The sequence below is a fragment of the Triturus cristatus genome, chromosome 1_2 (genome assembly GCF_964204655.1).
Source record: "Triturus cristatus chromosome 1_2, aTriCri1.1, whole genome shotgun sequence".
Lineage (NCBI taxonomy): Eukaryota > Metazoa > Chordata > Amphibia > Caudata > Salamandridae > Triturus > Triturus cristatus.
In genome coordinates, this window is record NC_140580.1 from 1188902016 (window position 1) to 1188917307 (window position 15292).

General features: G+C 50.6%; 1 protein-coding gene across 2 annotated transcripts in view; it reads right to left on the reverse strand.

Moving 5' to 3' along the window:
* SH2D3C (SH2 domain containing 3C) overlaps positions 1–15292 on the reverse strand; it is a 363972-nt gene that overhangs the window by 40893 nt on the left and 307787 nt on the right. For both annotated transcript variants that reach the window (XM_085614137.1, XM_085614136.1), the window contains 2 exons: positions 3595–3766; positions 1040–1151 (listed from right to left, as the gene is read on the reverse strand). In XM_085614137.1, coding sequence (XP_085470263.1) covers positions 1040–1151; positions 3595–3766 — 284 coding nt within the window. The remainder of the gene's footprint in view (positions 1–1039; positions 1152–3594; positions 3767–15292) is intronic.

The following is a 15292-nucleotide window of genomic DNA, read 5'->3' on the forward strand; positions in this document are numbered from 1 at the left end:
ACGCTATCTCAGCGATAAAAATCAACGCTAGCCGGCGATAATTATCCTAGCGCTAAGTGCGCTTAGCGATAATTATCGCCGGTTGTTGTTGATATGCCCCTTGGTGTTGCACTGTGGGCACAGTCACTCTGTATTTGCCCACATTCTCCACGTTGCTATGTCTTAGGGGAGAAGGACTCGATGGAGGCCTCAATTCCAAATCTCGTCTCTGTACCACAGCACCGCAGAGAGTCGCCTCTGGTTGGTTATGATTATTCTCCATTCATCATGGAACCAGGAGGACTCTTCTCCTTTCTTAGATGTCAAAGATTGCGAAGGACTATGTCTGAGAAAAGCCCAGGGAGCTCCTCGACCTCGAGGCCGTGAGCCGTTACAGAGCACGTCGGAACGCAATGGCGGAAAAAAACAATCTGAGGGTGGAGTTGGTGCCCAGGTGCATTGTAGCTCTTAGGGAGGATTCACACATCTGTGACTCAAAGCTTTTTCGCACTTCAAAAAGACAAACAAAACTTGTAATGTCCGAGCCCAACCCTAGATGCAAAGAATGTGTATCTAAAGCCACGCATGGTACAAATACAACTTTTATTCCTACCGTTAGTACCATATTCAAATGCCAATCATTGTGACCTTGGAGCCTGAATGCCAGATTTGACAGGTGCCAACTATCAAGCGACTGTAACGTAAAGAGGAGGTTGATAGCGAGGGCAGAAGGAGGAGGACTTTGGGGGTACTGATGGAAAATGCCTTAAGCAAGAATAGGACTGGGTTTGTTTTCACCAAATGAGCGCATTTATGTTTGGCGATGTGACAAATTACAGTGTAGTTTGTAAAACATGCTTTATATGTGACCGATAAAGAAATCCAGAACAGCTTAACAATAGCATTTCTCCTTGTCGCTGATTTCCTTGGAGCAGGGTTGTGTAAACATAATTGGATATTTACTGGCAGACTGCAAACCATCCATCAACTCACCCAATTATAGGGTTCTCAAAATACATTAACTGGATGATCCTTTCACCCCTTCTGCTTGCTAAAGTACCTTTTCCCTCATTCAGGCTCTTCAGGAAAGGCTTCAGTTTCTTCTCGTACAAGATGGCACCTTCTGTATGCCTCTGCCGCAGATTCATCCATGTCTGCTCCAGCCTGGATATCTGGAAGGACAAATATCATAGAGATCAGATCTCGGGTCTAAGCGCAAAAATCAAATCGCAAATCAGAGCACAGATATCAGATCTCTGGTCAGAGCATAGAGATCAAATCTCTGGACATAGCACAAAGATCAAATCTCGAGTCAGAGCGCAGAGATCATATCTGTGGTCAGAGCACTGAGATCAGATCTCAGGTCAGAGCACAGAGATCAGATCTGAGGACATAGCACAAAGATCAAATCTCGAGTCAGAGCGCAGAGATCAGATCTCAAGTCAGATCTGAGGACATAGCACAAAGATCAAATCTCGAGTCAGAGCGCAGAGATCAGATCTCAAGTCAGATCTGAGGACATAGCACAAAGATCAAATCTCAAGTCAGAGCACAGAGATCAGATCTCAAGTCAGATCTGAGGACATGGCACAAAGATCAAATCTCGAGTCAGAGTACAGAGATCAAATTTCAAGTTTGAGCACAAAGAGCAGGACATAGCACATAGATCAGATCTCAGGTCTCTTCATAGAGATCATATCTGAGGACAGAAATCAGATCTTAAGTCAGAGCCCAAAGAGCAGATCTCAAGTCAGAACACGGGGATCAGATCTCAAGTCAGATCTGAGGACACAGCACAGAGATCAGATCTCAAGCCAGAGCACAGAGATCAGATCTCAAGTCAGATGAGGACATAGCACAGAGATCAGATCTCAGGTCAGAACACATAGTTCAGATCTCAAGTCAGATCTGAGGACATAGCACAGAAATCAGATCTCAGGTCAGAGCACAGAGATCAGATCTCAGGTCAGAGCACAGAGATCGGGTCTCAAGTCAGAGCACAGAGATCAGGTCTTGGGTCTAAGTCTAAAGATCAAATCTCAAGTCGGAGCACAGAGATCAGATCTCAAGTCAGAGTACATAGATCACTTTTAACATAACATAACAAGAACAGTGGCTAGTCGGGGGGTTCAGGGATCAGGAGTTGGAATGGGGGTTCAAGGCAAAGAAGCCCGTAAGTTTAGGATTGAGAACCTGGTTTGGGGGTGCAAGGAAGAGGTTATTTCGGGTGTGGGGGCAGTAGGGACAGGGCTAGGAAGCATGTAGCAGGAAGCTGAGCTGAGGCACTGTTCTGGAGTGAGGGATCTAGACAGCGGAGACAGCACTGAGTCGGAGAGGTCAATAATTAAGGAATCTGCTAATGGATATAGGGCTGAGTACGCTGACCTTGGGGAGCAGGGACGGGGAGCAGGGATGGTTATTTAGCTGGGGGAGGGGATCAGAGCTGATAACTAGCCAGAGGCAGAGACCTAAAGGGTCACTCAGGAGTTACACAGTTGGGGAGCTGGTCTGGAGGTGCTAAGCTGAGGTGTATGGGCTTGCGGGGTCAGGGATGAACACCGACCCTGGGGACCCGGGCAGCTTTGAGGAGCATACCATTGGATGCATATGTGAAGGGCTCACAAGATGGTACAGAAAAAGCCTACGGAGTTCATAAAATGTCTTTGTAGTGCAGTTGAGTCCTTGCGCTTGGGATACGGGGGTGTGGGACTGTCTGGACGAGGCAGCAGAAGCCACTATCCTGGGGTGCAGGGTACTTACATGGTTTGAAGGAAAAGTGAGAAGTGGTGGCCTGGTTGTGCAGGGGAGGGATAGCTAGTATGGGGGTCTTAGGGTGCCCAGGAATGGTTATCAGGGTGCACGGGAAAGGGAAGCTGATTGGTACGGGGTGCAAGAGAGAAGTCGAGGGAAGCTGGGAGTGGAATCACGATGTAGAGGAAATGAAGGACACTGGAGGTGGAACGCAAATTCAGTGGACAGCAGTGATCAGAGGTGGCGCTGGGGGCAGGGCACGGCAGTTGTGGCAGATTCAGGGTGCCCTGGAAGGTATGGTGCAGTTTATTGGCAGTATTTCCTGGTTCAGCGGGTAGGAGTTAGCAGTGACGGAGCTGGTTCTGGGGTGTGGTGGATGGCAGAAGCAGCTGGTAAGGGGTGCACTGGATACTCATGGGGTGTGTCATGTGGAAACCCCTTAATGTGGCAGCGGCAGCAGATATGGGGTGCAGTGCACAGATATGAAGCAGGCACAGTATCATGGGGGTGTCTTGTAGTGACCCCTTCAGGTAGCAGTAGATATGGGGTGCTGTGTGTGGAGATGGTGCAGGCCCAGAACTCATGAGGTGACCTCTTAAGGTGGCAATAGCAGAAGATATGGGGTGCAGTGGGTGCAGGTGGGAGTTTCACACGGTGACCCACAAAGGTGGCACTGGCAGCAGATGTGGTGTGGTGGGCAGACGTTGGGGAAGCCTAGTTTTGTGGGGGGTGTGATGCTGTGACCCTTGTGGCAGAAGGGCTGGTGACGCTGGGTCAAGTTTATGGGGGTATCTTGCTGGGATCTCTTGAGGTGCTAGGGCTGGTAGGTGGTTCCAGATGTGAGAACAGCGCTGCACACCCTACCTGTGCCATCTCCAGCGCCGTCATCACTGCGGCGAAGCTAAACATGTTGCCCATGGTGCTCTTCAGCTCAGCCGCCAGCTGGATGGTCTTGTGAAGCATGGCGGCCCGCTCCTCCGTACTGCCGGTGCACCCCAAGATGTCCACCGCTATCATGATGGACATGGTGTGGAACCTTTGGGGGAAGGGGGAAAGAAGGCCGTGAGTAAAGTAGCCATAGAGAGAGGGTCCGTGCCGAAGAGGGGAGAAGTTGGTGTGTGCTTCAGTTGTGACACTGAGTGGTGGAGTCCCTACTTACCGTATTGTGACCTTTCAACTCTCACTGGGGTGTAGCAGTACTCCCCACCCTGAGATGTGGCAGTACTGTCCTCCTAATATGTAATAGGTAGTAGTGGCCTTTATATAACACTTTTTACCCCACGGTGGGGTGCTGAAACACATCATCAGTAGTAAGTGAAATGAGACATTCCAACCCTTAGCAGTACCACCTGGCCTGAGTAACAGTATCACTCTCTGAAGTGTAACAGAGCTACCCCCTGAGGAGTAACAGTACCATCTGCCCTGTGGTGTGGTAGTGTTGCCTGCCCTGAGGTGTGACTTTCCCACCCTCTCTGGGTGTGACTGTACTTGTAGCTCTGAGCTGTATCAGTACTGTTTGCTCTAAGGTGTAAATGTCCTCTTTACCCTAGGGTGTAACAATAGTAACTACCTGAGCTATTTTCTCTGAGGTGTAACAGGTCTATCTCCCATGAGGTATAACAATCCTACTGACACAGAGCTCTAACAATACTACCAGCCCTTAGATTTAACCTTCCCACTGTCTCTGAGGCATAACAGCGCTACCTTCCCTTAGGATTAAACTTCCTACCTCTGAGGGGTAACAATACTACCTGCCATGAGATGTGACCTTCCCGCTGTCTCTGAGGGGTAACAATACTACCTGCCTTGAGATGTGACCTTCCCGCCATCTCTGAGGGGTAACAATACTACCTGCCATGAGGTGTGACCTTCCCACCGTCTCTGAGGGGTAACAATACTACCTGCCCTTAGTTTTAACCTTACCACTGTCTCTGAGGAGCAACAGTACTACCTGCCCTAAGGTGTACCAATACGTATTCTAGGACATGTTGGCCTCACTGCATTCCATGTGAGTTCCCTCTAGTTCATGTGCACCACACTGATGGCCATGTGTGCTTGCCTCCCTTCAGATCACGTTGAAGTCATTGATGGCCATGTGTGCTTGCCTCCCTTCAGATCACGTTGGAGTCACCAAGGGCCATGTGTGCTTGCCTCCCTTCAGATCACGTTGGAGTCACCGAGGGCCAGGTGTGCTTGCCTCCCTTCAGATCACGTTGGAGTCACCGAGGGCCATGTGTGCTTGCCTCCCTTCAGATCACGTTGGAGTCACTGATGGCCATGTGTGCTTGCCTCCCTTCAGATCACGTTGGAGTCACCGAGGGCCATGTGTGCTTGCCTCCCTTCAGATCACGTTGGAGTCACCAAGGGCCATGTGTGCTTGCCTCCCTTCAGATCACGTTGGAGTCACCGAGGGCCATGTGTGCTTGCCTCCCTTCAGATCACGTTGGAGTCACCAAGGGCCATGTGTGCTTGACTCCCTTCAGATCACGTTGGAGTCACCGAGGGCCATGTGTGCTTGCCTCCCTTCAGATCACGTTGGAGTCACCAAGGGCCATGTGTGCTTGCCTCCCTTCAGATCACGTTGGAGTCACCGAGGGCCATGTGTGCTTGCCTCTCTTCCGATCACGTTGGAGTCACCGAGGGCCATGTGTGCTTGCCTCCCTTCAGATCACGTTGGAGTCACCAAGGGCCATGTGTGCTTGCCTCCCTTCAGATCACGTTGGAGTCACCGAGGGCCATGTGTGCTTGCCTCCCTTCAGATCACGTTGGAGTCACTGAGGCCCATGTGTGCTTGCCTCCCTTCAGATCACGTTGGAGTCACCGAGGGCCATGTGTGCTTGTCTCCCTTCAGATCACGTTGGAGTCACCGATGGCCATGTGTGCTTGTCTCCCTTCAGATCACGTTGGAGTCACCGTGGGCCATGTGTGCTTGCCTCCCTTCAGATCACGTTGGAGTCACCGAGGGCCATGTGTGCTTGCCTCCCTTCAGATCACGTTAGAGTCACCGAGGGCCATGTGTGCTTGCCTCCCTTCAGATGACGTTGAAGTCACTGATGGCCATGTGTGCTTGCCTCCCTTCAGATCACGATGGAGTCACCGAGGACCATGTGTGCTTGCCTCCCTTCAGATCATGTTGGAGTCACTGATGGCCATGTGGGCTTGCCTCCCTTCAGATCACGTTGGAGTCACCGAGGGCCATGTGTGCTTGCTTCTCTTCAGATCACGTTGGAGTCACCGAGGGCCATGTGTGCTTGCCTCCCTTCAGATGACGTTGAAGTCACTGATGGCCATGTGTGCTTGCCTCCCTTCAGATCACGTTGGTGTCACCGAGGGCCATGTGTGCTTGCCTCCCTTCAGATCACGTTGGAGTCACTTATGGCCATGTGTGCTTGCCTCCCTTCAGATCACGTTGGAGTCACCGAGGGCCAGGTGTGCTTGCCTCCCTTCAGATCACGTTGGAGTCACCAAGGGCCATGTGTGCTTGCCTCCCTTCAGATCACGTTGGAGTCACCAAGGGCCATGTGTGCTTGCCTCCCTTCAGATCACGTTGGAGTCACCGAGGGCCATGTGTGCTTGTCTCCCTTCAGATCACGTTGGAGTCACCGTGGGCCATGTGTGCTTGCCTCCCTTCAGATCACGTTGGAGTCACCGAGGGCCATGTGTGCTTGCCTCCCTTCAGATCACGTTGGAGTCACCGAGGGCCATGTGTGCTTGCCTCCCTTCAGATCACGTTGGAGTCACCGAGGGCCATGTGTGCTTGCCTCTCTTCCGATCACGTTGGAGTCACCGAGGGCCATGTGTGCTTGCCTCCCTTCAGATCACGTTGGAGTCACCAAGGGCCATGTGTGCTTGCCTCCCTTCAGATCACGTTGGAGTCACCGAGGGCCATGTGTGCTTGCCTCCCTTCAGATCACGTTGGAGTCACTGAGGCCCATGTGTGCTTGCCTCCCTTCAGATCACGTTGGAGTCACCGAGGGCCATGTGTGCTTGTCTCCCTTCAGATCACGTTGGAGTCACCGATGGCCATGTGTGCTTGTCTCCCTTCAGATCACGTTGGAGTCACCGTGGGCCATGTGTGCTTGCCTCCCTTCAGATCACGTTGGAGTCACCGAGGGCCATGTGTGCTTGCCTCCCTTCAGATCACGTTAGAGTCACCGAGGGCCATGTGTGCTTGCCTCCCTTCAGATGACGTTGAAGTCACTGATGGCCATGTGTGCTTGCCTCCCTTCAGATCACGTTGGAGTCACCGAGGACCATGTGTGCTTGCCTCCCTTCAGATCATGTTGGAGTCACTGATGGCCATGTGGGCTTGCCTCCCTTCAGATCACGTTGGAGTCACCGAGGGCCATGTGTGCTTGCCTCTCTTCAGATCACGTTGGAGTCACCGAGGGCCATGTGTGCTTGCCTCCCTTCAGATGACGTTGAAGTCACTGATGGCCATGTGTGCTTGCCTCCCTTCAGATCACGTTGGTGTCACCGAGGGCCATGTGTGCTTGCCTCCCTTCAGATCACGTTGGAGTCACTTATGGCCATGTGTGCTTGCCTCCCTTCAGATCACGTTGGAGTCACCGAGGGCCAGGTGTGCTTGCCTCCCTTCAGATCACGTTGGAGTCACCAAGGGCCATGTGTGCTTGCCTCCCTTCAGATCACGTTGGAGTCACCAAGGGCCATGTGTGCTTGCCTCCCTTCAGATCACGTTGGAGTCACCGAGGGCCATGTGTGCTTGTCTCCCTTCAGATCACGTTGGAGTCACCGTGGGCCATGTGTGCTTGCCTCCCTTCAGATCACGTTGGAGTCACCGAGGGCCATGTGTGCTTCCCTCCCTTCAGATGACGTTGAAGTCACTGATGGCCATGTGTGCTTGACTCCCTTCAGATCACGTTGGAGTCACCGAGGGCCATGTGTGCTTGCCTCCCTTCAGATCACGTTGGAGTCACCGAGGGCCATGTGTGCTTGCCTCCCTTCAGATCACGTTGGAGTCACCGAGGCCCATGTGTGCTTGCCTCCCTTCAGATCACGTTGGAGTCACCGAGGGCCATGTGGGCTTGTCTCCCTTCAGATCACGTTGGAGTCACCGATGGCCATGTGTGCTTGCCTCCCTTCAGATCACGTTGGAGTCACCGAGGCCCATGTGTGCTTGCCTCCCTTCAGATCACGTTAGAGTCACCGAGGGCCATGTGTGCTTGCCTCCCTTCTGATCACGTTGGAGTCACCGAGGCCCATGTGTGCTTGCCTCCCTTCAGATCACGTTGGAGTCACCGAGGACCATGTGTGCTTGCCTCCCTTCAGATCACGTTGGAGTCACCGAGGGCCATGTGTGCTTGCCTCCCTTCAGATCACGTTGGAGTCACCGAGGGCCATGTGTGCTTGCCTCCCTTCAGATCACGTTGGAGTCACCGAGGGCCATGTGTGCTTGCCTCCCTTCAGATCACGTTGGAGTCACCAAGGGCCATGTGTGCTTGCCTCCCTTCAGATCACGTTGGAGTCACCGAGGACCATGTGTGCTTGCCTCCCTTCAGATCACGTTGGAGTCACTGATGGCCATGTGTGCTTGCCTCCCTTCAGATCACGTTGGAGTCACCGAGGGCCATGTGTGCTTGCCTCCCTTCAGATCACGTTGGAGTCACCGAGGGCCATGTGTGCTTGCCTCCCTTCAGATCACGTTGGAGTCACCGAGGGCCATGTGTGCTTGCCTCCCTTCAGATCACGTTGGAGTCACCGAGGGCCATGTGTGCTTGCCTCCCTTCAGATCACGTTGGAGTCACCGAGGGCCATGTGTGCTTGCCACCCTTCAGATCACGTTGGAGTCACCGAGGGCCATGTGTGCTTGCCTCCCTTCAGATCACGTTGGAGTCATCGAGGGCCATGTGTGCTTGCCTCCCTTCAGATCACGTTGGAGTCACTGATGGCCATGTGTGCTTGCCTCCCTTTAGATCACGTTGGAGTCACCGAGGGCCATGTGTGCTTGCCTCCCTTCAGATCACGTTGGAGTCACCGAGGGCCATGTGTGCTTGCCTCCCTTCAGATCATGTTGGAGTCACCGAGGGCCATGTGTGCTTGCCTCTCTTCAGATCACGTTGGAGTCACCGAGGGCCATGTGTGCTTGCCTCCCTTCAGATCACGTTGGAGTCACCGAGGGCCATGTGTGCTTGACTCCCTTCAGATCACGTTGGAGTCACCGAGGGCCATGTGTGCTTGACTCCCTTCAGATCACGTTGGAGTCACCAAGGGCCCTGTCAGCCTCTTTCTAGGTCATGCTTACATCACCCTCGGTCATGTTGGCCTTACTGAGGGACAATCCTGCCTCACTCTGTGCCATATCAGCCTCACTCTTGGTGCTGATGCCCCACTGAGGACAATGTCAAACTCACTTTCAGTCACTTGCCTTTCTGATAGTCATGTCACCTCACTGGTCGACGCAAGTTGCCCTCCTCTTCATCCAACTGAAAGAAGGAAAATGCTATTTACCCAGTATGCATCTGTTCGTGGCATATAGAGCTGTAGAGTCATATGCTGTGCATAGATCGCCATCTAGTGTTCAGTCCGGGTGTTTGCACTATGTTTTTCTTCGACGAAGTCTTTCCAGTCACAAGGTGGGTGACTCCTCCTTTTGGTGATAGTGTGCATGGGCATCAACCCCATTGTTAGATTGTTTTCTGGCAGAGGGTGATAATGGAGTTAGTAAGAGTAGTAAAAGGAGATGTCCATGAATGCATGTATCTAAGTAAGATGTTACTGAAACAGGTATAGGTACCTGGGGAGTCGGGTGGGCGCATATGACTCTACAGCTCTATATGCCAAGAACAGATGCATACTGGGTAAGTAGCATTTTCCATTCGAGGCATGTGAGCTGTAGATCATATGCTGTGCATAGACTATATAGCAGTTATCTCCCAAAGCGGTGGCTACCTGTATCTGTTGCAGTGGTCTGAAATAGTGTACGTAAAACTGCCTGGCCCACACTAGCTTGCTGTCTTGCTAACACATCTACACAATAGTGTTTTGTGAATGTGTGAGGTGTAGACCATGTTGCAGCTTTGAATATGTCATCTATGGGTATATTTCATAGAAGCCCCCAGTTTGCGTGTAGTGTGCTATAGGGTGAACTGCTAACGTTTGTTATGCTTTTGCATAGCATATTTGAATGCACTTGGCTATCCACCTTGCAATACCTGAATTTGATATGGGATTGCCTGTGTGCGGTGGAGCAAAAGCGACAAAAAGTTGATTTGTGTTACGGAAAGGTTTTGTCCTTTCTATGTAATAAAGCAGTGCTCTCTTTACATGTAATGTGTGTAGGGCACGTTCTGCCACTTAATCTGGTTGAGGGAAGCACACGGGTAACTCAACAGACTGATTGATATGAAATGCAGAAACGACTTTAGGAAGGAATTTAGGATTAGTTTGAAGAACCACTTTATTTTGGTGCATTTATAAAAAGGGTTCTTTTACAGTTAATGCCTGAAGCTCACCCACTCTTCTGAGTGATGTGAGAGCAACGAGGAAAGCAGCTTTCCATGTGAGAAATTGCAGTTCACATTGGTGGAATGGCTCAAAGGGTGGACCCATTAGTCTGGCGAGAACAATGTTGAGATTCCACACTGGAGGAGGTGGACGTCTCGGGGGAATGACTCTTGAGTCTCTCCATAAAGGCTTTTATGACAGGCACTCTAAAAAGAGATAGATGTAGTCTATTCTAGAGGTATGCAGCTATTGCAGCCAGATGTAAGCGCATGGATGTGTACGCTACATTGGAACGTTGTAGATGTAACAAATAACATATAATGTTTTGGACAGAAGCATCAAGCGGGTTGATGTGGTTATTACAGTACATCACAAAGCGCTTCCACTTTGCTGCATAGCAGGCTCTTGTGGTAGGACGTCTAGCCTCTTTGATAATATTCATGCAGTCTGGCGGTAGATTAGGACAGCCAAACTCTAGGACTTCAAGTGCCAGATCGCAAGGTTGAGATGACTGGGGTCCGGATGTATTATGTCTCCATGGCTCTGTGTGAGAAGATTGGGTGTAAGACGTAGTTGTTGGTGAGGAACTACTGAGAGTTCCAATAGGGTTGTGAACCAAGGTTGACGTGCCCATGTGGGAGCAACTAGGATTAGTGTCAGGGACGCTTGTTTGAGTTTCTGAACCACTTATGGAATGAGTGGGAGAGGCGGAAAAGCGTAAGCAAATATCCCTGACCAGTTCATCCATAGTGCATTGCCTTTGGACAATGGGTGTGGATACCTGGACGCGAAGTTTGGGCATTTTGCGTTTTGGTATGTGGCGAACAGGTCTATGTGAGGGACTCCCCAATGTTGAAAGTATGGAAGGAGGACCTGAGGGTGGAGTTCCCATTCATGTATTTGCTGTCTCTGTCTGCTGAGGAGATCTGCAATCTGGTTGTTGAATCCTGGGAGGTGTTCTGCTAGGAGATACAGTTTGTGGTGAATGGCCCACCTCAGATGTCTTGGGCTAAGTGGGACAGTTGGAGAGAGTGTGTCCCTCCCCTGTTTTTGTATATAATACATGGCTGCCATGTTGTCTGTACGAATTAGGACAGCTTTGCCCTCTAGGTGAGTTTGAAACGCCTTGAGTGCTAGGAATATTGCAAGCAGCTCTAGGTGGTTGATGTGGAGCAACTTCTGCTGTCGACTCCACAAGCCTTTCACTGTGGGCTGTTGTAGATGAGCTCCCCAGCCAGTGAGGGACGCGTCCGCTGTCAGTACTATCTGTGGAACCGGGTCTATGAAGGGCCGTCCTTTTGACAGATTTTGTGGGTTCCACCACTGCACAGAGTGACGAGTACGGCTGCTTACCAACACTAGATCGGTCAATGGACCTTGAGACTGGTTCCACGGACTGGCTAAGCATTCTTGAAGCGGACGCATGTGCAGCTTGGCATGGGGAACTATCAGGATGCAGGATGACATCATTCTCAGTAGCTGCATGTAACTTCGAGCTGGGATCCAATGGTTGGATTGAAAGCAGAGAACTAAAGCCTGAATATTTCGAATTCTGGCTGAGCTGTGAAAAGCGAGTGCTTTTCGAGTATCTATTATGGCTCCTAGTTAGTCCTTTGTATTGGTTGGTTGGAGATGTGACTTTGGTACATTGATTGTGAACCCTAGTTGATGCAGTAACCAAATTGTCCTGAAAGTGTGCTGCACACATTGTTGGTACGTGTTGGCTTTGATGAGCCAGTCGTCCAAGTACGAGAAGACGTGGATGCTTTGTCTCCTCAGGTGAGCAGCTACTGCGGCCTGACACTCTGTGAAAACTCTGGGGGCAGTGGTGACTCCGAATGGGAGTACCCTGAACTGATAGTGTTTACCCGCTACCACAAACCTGAGGAATTTGCGAAGAGCAGGGTGAACTGGTATATGAAAGTAGGCGTCTTTTAGATCTAGAGTAGATAGAAAGTTGCCTCTCTGTAGTAGTGGAAGTTCCTGTTGAAGTGTCACCATGTGGAAATGGTCTGACTGAATGTACCGGTTGAGTTCTCTGAGATCTAAAATTGGTCTATGAGAACCGTCTTTTTTGGGAATTAGGAAATAAAAGGAGTATTCGCCCGACCCGTGATGTTGGGGCGGCAAAGGCTCTATAGCTCCTTTTAGAAGTAGAGACTGAACCTCTTGCTTGAGGAGGTATAGATGGTCTGGTGATAGTTTGTGGGGCTTTGGTGGAATATTTGGATATGTGTTAATAAATTCCAGGCAGTAACCAGAACAGATCATTTAGAGTACCCAATTGTCTGTTATTGAGTGCCGGATTGGTAGAAAATCTGACAGTCTTCCCCCAACAGGTGTTAAGTGGTCGGGGGGAAGTGAAGGTAAGTCACTGCTTTGTGGTGGCGGGGGAGGTGCGTGTGTTTGAACCCCGGCACCCGGCCCTTACAGTTGTTACCCCTGTAATCTCCCCTGAAACAACCCCTAGATGAAGAGGGTTGGTTTTTGCATTTATAGTTGGAGGTGGCTTCTGATGAGGTATTTTTGGAACCTCCTCGGTAAAAAGAGCGTCGAAAGGAAGCACGACACTGTGTGGACTGAAGAGCTCCCATAGGTTTGGCTACCTCAGTATCTTTCTTCATTTTCTCAAGTGAAGAATCTACCATTGGGCCAAATAGATGATTCTTATCGAATGGGGTATTTAAAATGGAGGTTTGAACCTTAGGTTTAAACCCAGATATACGGAGCCGGGAATGCCTCCTTAGAGGACACTAGTGTTCATAGCTCTAGCAGTGGTGTCCGCAGCATCTAGAGAGCGTCTTATTTGATTGTTAGCAATAAGTTGCCCTTCATGAACCAGATCTTGTGCTTTTGATCTGTGCTCCTGGGGCAAATATTGTATTAATTGCTCCATCTCGTCCCAGTGTGCACAGTCGTATCGCGCTAACAGTGCCTGAGTGTTGGAGACACGCCAGAAATTGGCCGCCTGAGAGGCCACCATTTTCCCCGAAGCGTCAATGAGTTTTGATTCCTTATCAGGCGGTGGAGCCTCTCCTTTAGTCTGGGAATTGGCTCTTTTTCTTGCATTGGACACAACCAGGGAGTCTAGTGGTAATTGTCCCCTTATATATACTGGGTCCAACGGGGCTGGCTTGTATTTCTTATCTACCCTAGGGGTAAGAATACGAGCTCTAACTGGGTCATTAAAAATGTAATCGATATGCCCGACCATCCCTTTAAGCATGGGCAATGTATGTGATGATTTTTGTGTGGTGCTGAGGGTTTCAAAGAGGAAATCCTTTTCTAATGACTCCTTATGTAGCTGCACCCCATGGTAGTTGGCAGCTCTACCCAGTAACTCAATGTAGCCTACAGTACCATATGGTGCCGAGGGTTTGGTTGGGTACAGGTCGGGATCATTGCCCGTGGACGAATTGGGGTTATAATCGTCCCATGGGTCTTGTAATGGCTGATCACCATCCCTATCCTGATCATCATCCACATCATCCTGGTTGTCAGGTGTATGTGGTGGTGAATGTTCAGGTGAAATTGGTTGAAGCTGAGGCGAAGGTGGTGATGAAGGAAGAATAGGTGGAGGAAGAGGAGGAGGAGAAGGGTTCGTTCCAAAAAATCTCTTCTTTAAAGGGATGTGATATTCTTCTTCTGCAAAAACAACAGTTGATGGACAGAATGCAGAACAATGTCACACATTCACCCCAGTACAGAGATCTGGGCCTAAATCCATCATCCTTTTGCTCACCATGCCACCCCAGTTTAGACCTGGCCATATGCAAATCAGTCTTGACCCTGTGCCTCATGGGAACAGTCCAGCCCGAACTGCCAAGCCAGGTCCTCCCTGGACTGGAAACAAGCATCCTAGGAGCAGTTTCGGGGGTTTCACCCCTCTTCAGCCAGGATAGCTTGATTCCAGTGGCATGGAGAGCACGGGACTCACGTCTGAGCATACCCGTCCCACTCGGGGTGACAAATGCAAAAACAGTTGATGGACAGAATGCAGAACAATGTCATACATTCACCCCAGTACAGAGATCTGGGCCTAAATCCATCGTTTGTTTGCTCACCATGCCATTCCAGTTTGAACCCAGCCATATGCAAATCAGTCTTGACCCTGTGCCTCATGGGAACAGTCCAGCCGAACTGCCAGGCCAGGTCCTCCCTGGACTGGAAACAAACATCCTAGGACCGGTTTTGGGGTTTCACCCTTCTTCAGCCAGGATAGCTTGATTCCAGTGGCATGGAGAGCACGGTACCCATGTCTGGGCATACCCGTCCCACTCGGGGTGACAAATGCAAAAACAACAATTGATGGACAGAATGCAGAACAATGTCATACATTCACCCCAGTACAGAGATCTGGGCCTAAATCCATCGTTTTTGGGCTCACCATGCCATTCCAGTTTGAACCCAGCCATAGTCTTGACCCTGTGCCTAATGGGAACAGTCCAGTCCGAACTGCCAGGCCAGTTCCTCCCTGGACTGGTAACCACATCCTGGGACCGGTTTAGGTGTTTCACCCCTCTTCAGCCAGGATAGCTTGACTCCAGTGGCATGTAGAGCAAGGGACCCAGGTCTGGTCATACCCATCCCACTCGGGGTGACAAATGCAAAAACAACATTGGATGGACAGAATGCAGAGCAATGTCATACATTTACCCCAGTACAGATTCTTCTTCTGCATCAGCCCTTCTTTTCAGAGTCACTTTAGGGGAGATATGGCCAGTCTGTGGATGGATATACAAAAGCTTTTTTTTCTGACCCGGTTTTTCAATTGGGGCATCGAAACAGGGCTTTGTAGTTGTTTTCTGCACTTCTGTCTGTTTTGGCGCTGACATTTTTGGTGCTGGAGTCGAAACCGTTGATGTCTTCGGATCTGATGATTTTTTCAGGGCCGAATGGTGGGAGTCGGTGCCGGACTTGTGTTTCAAACCCGAAGGTCTGGGCTCCGAACTCAGTTTGGAGGGAGTCTTTCGGACCCAGAAGGCTTTTTGGTATGCTTTGGTGCCGAGACAGAGGGCGGGGCATCAGAAGCGTGGTCTCGATCTCGACCGGGGCCCGAGGGCGCGGGTTGGACCAGAGCCTTCTTCTAAATTTAAAT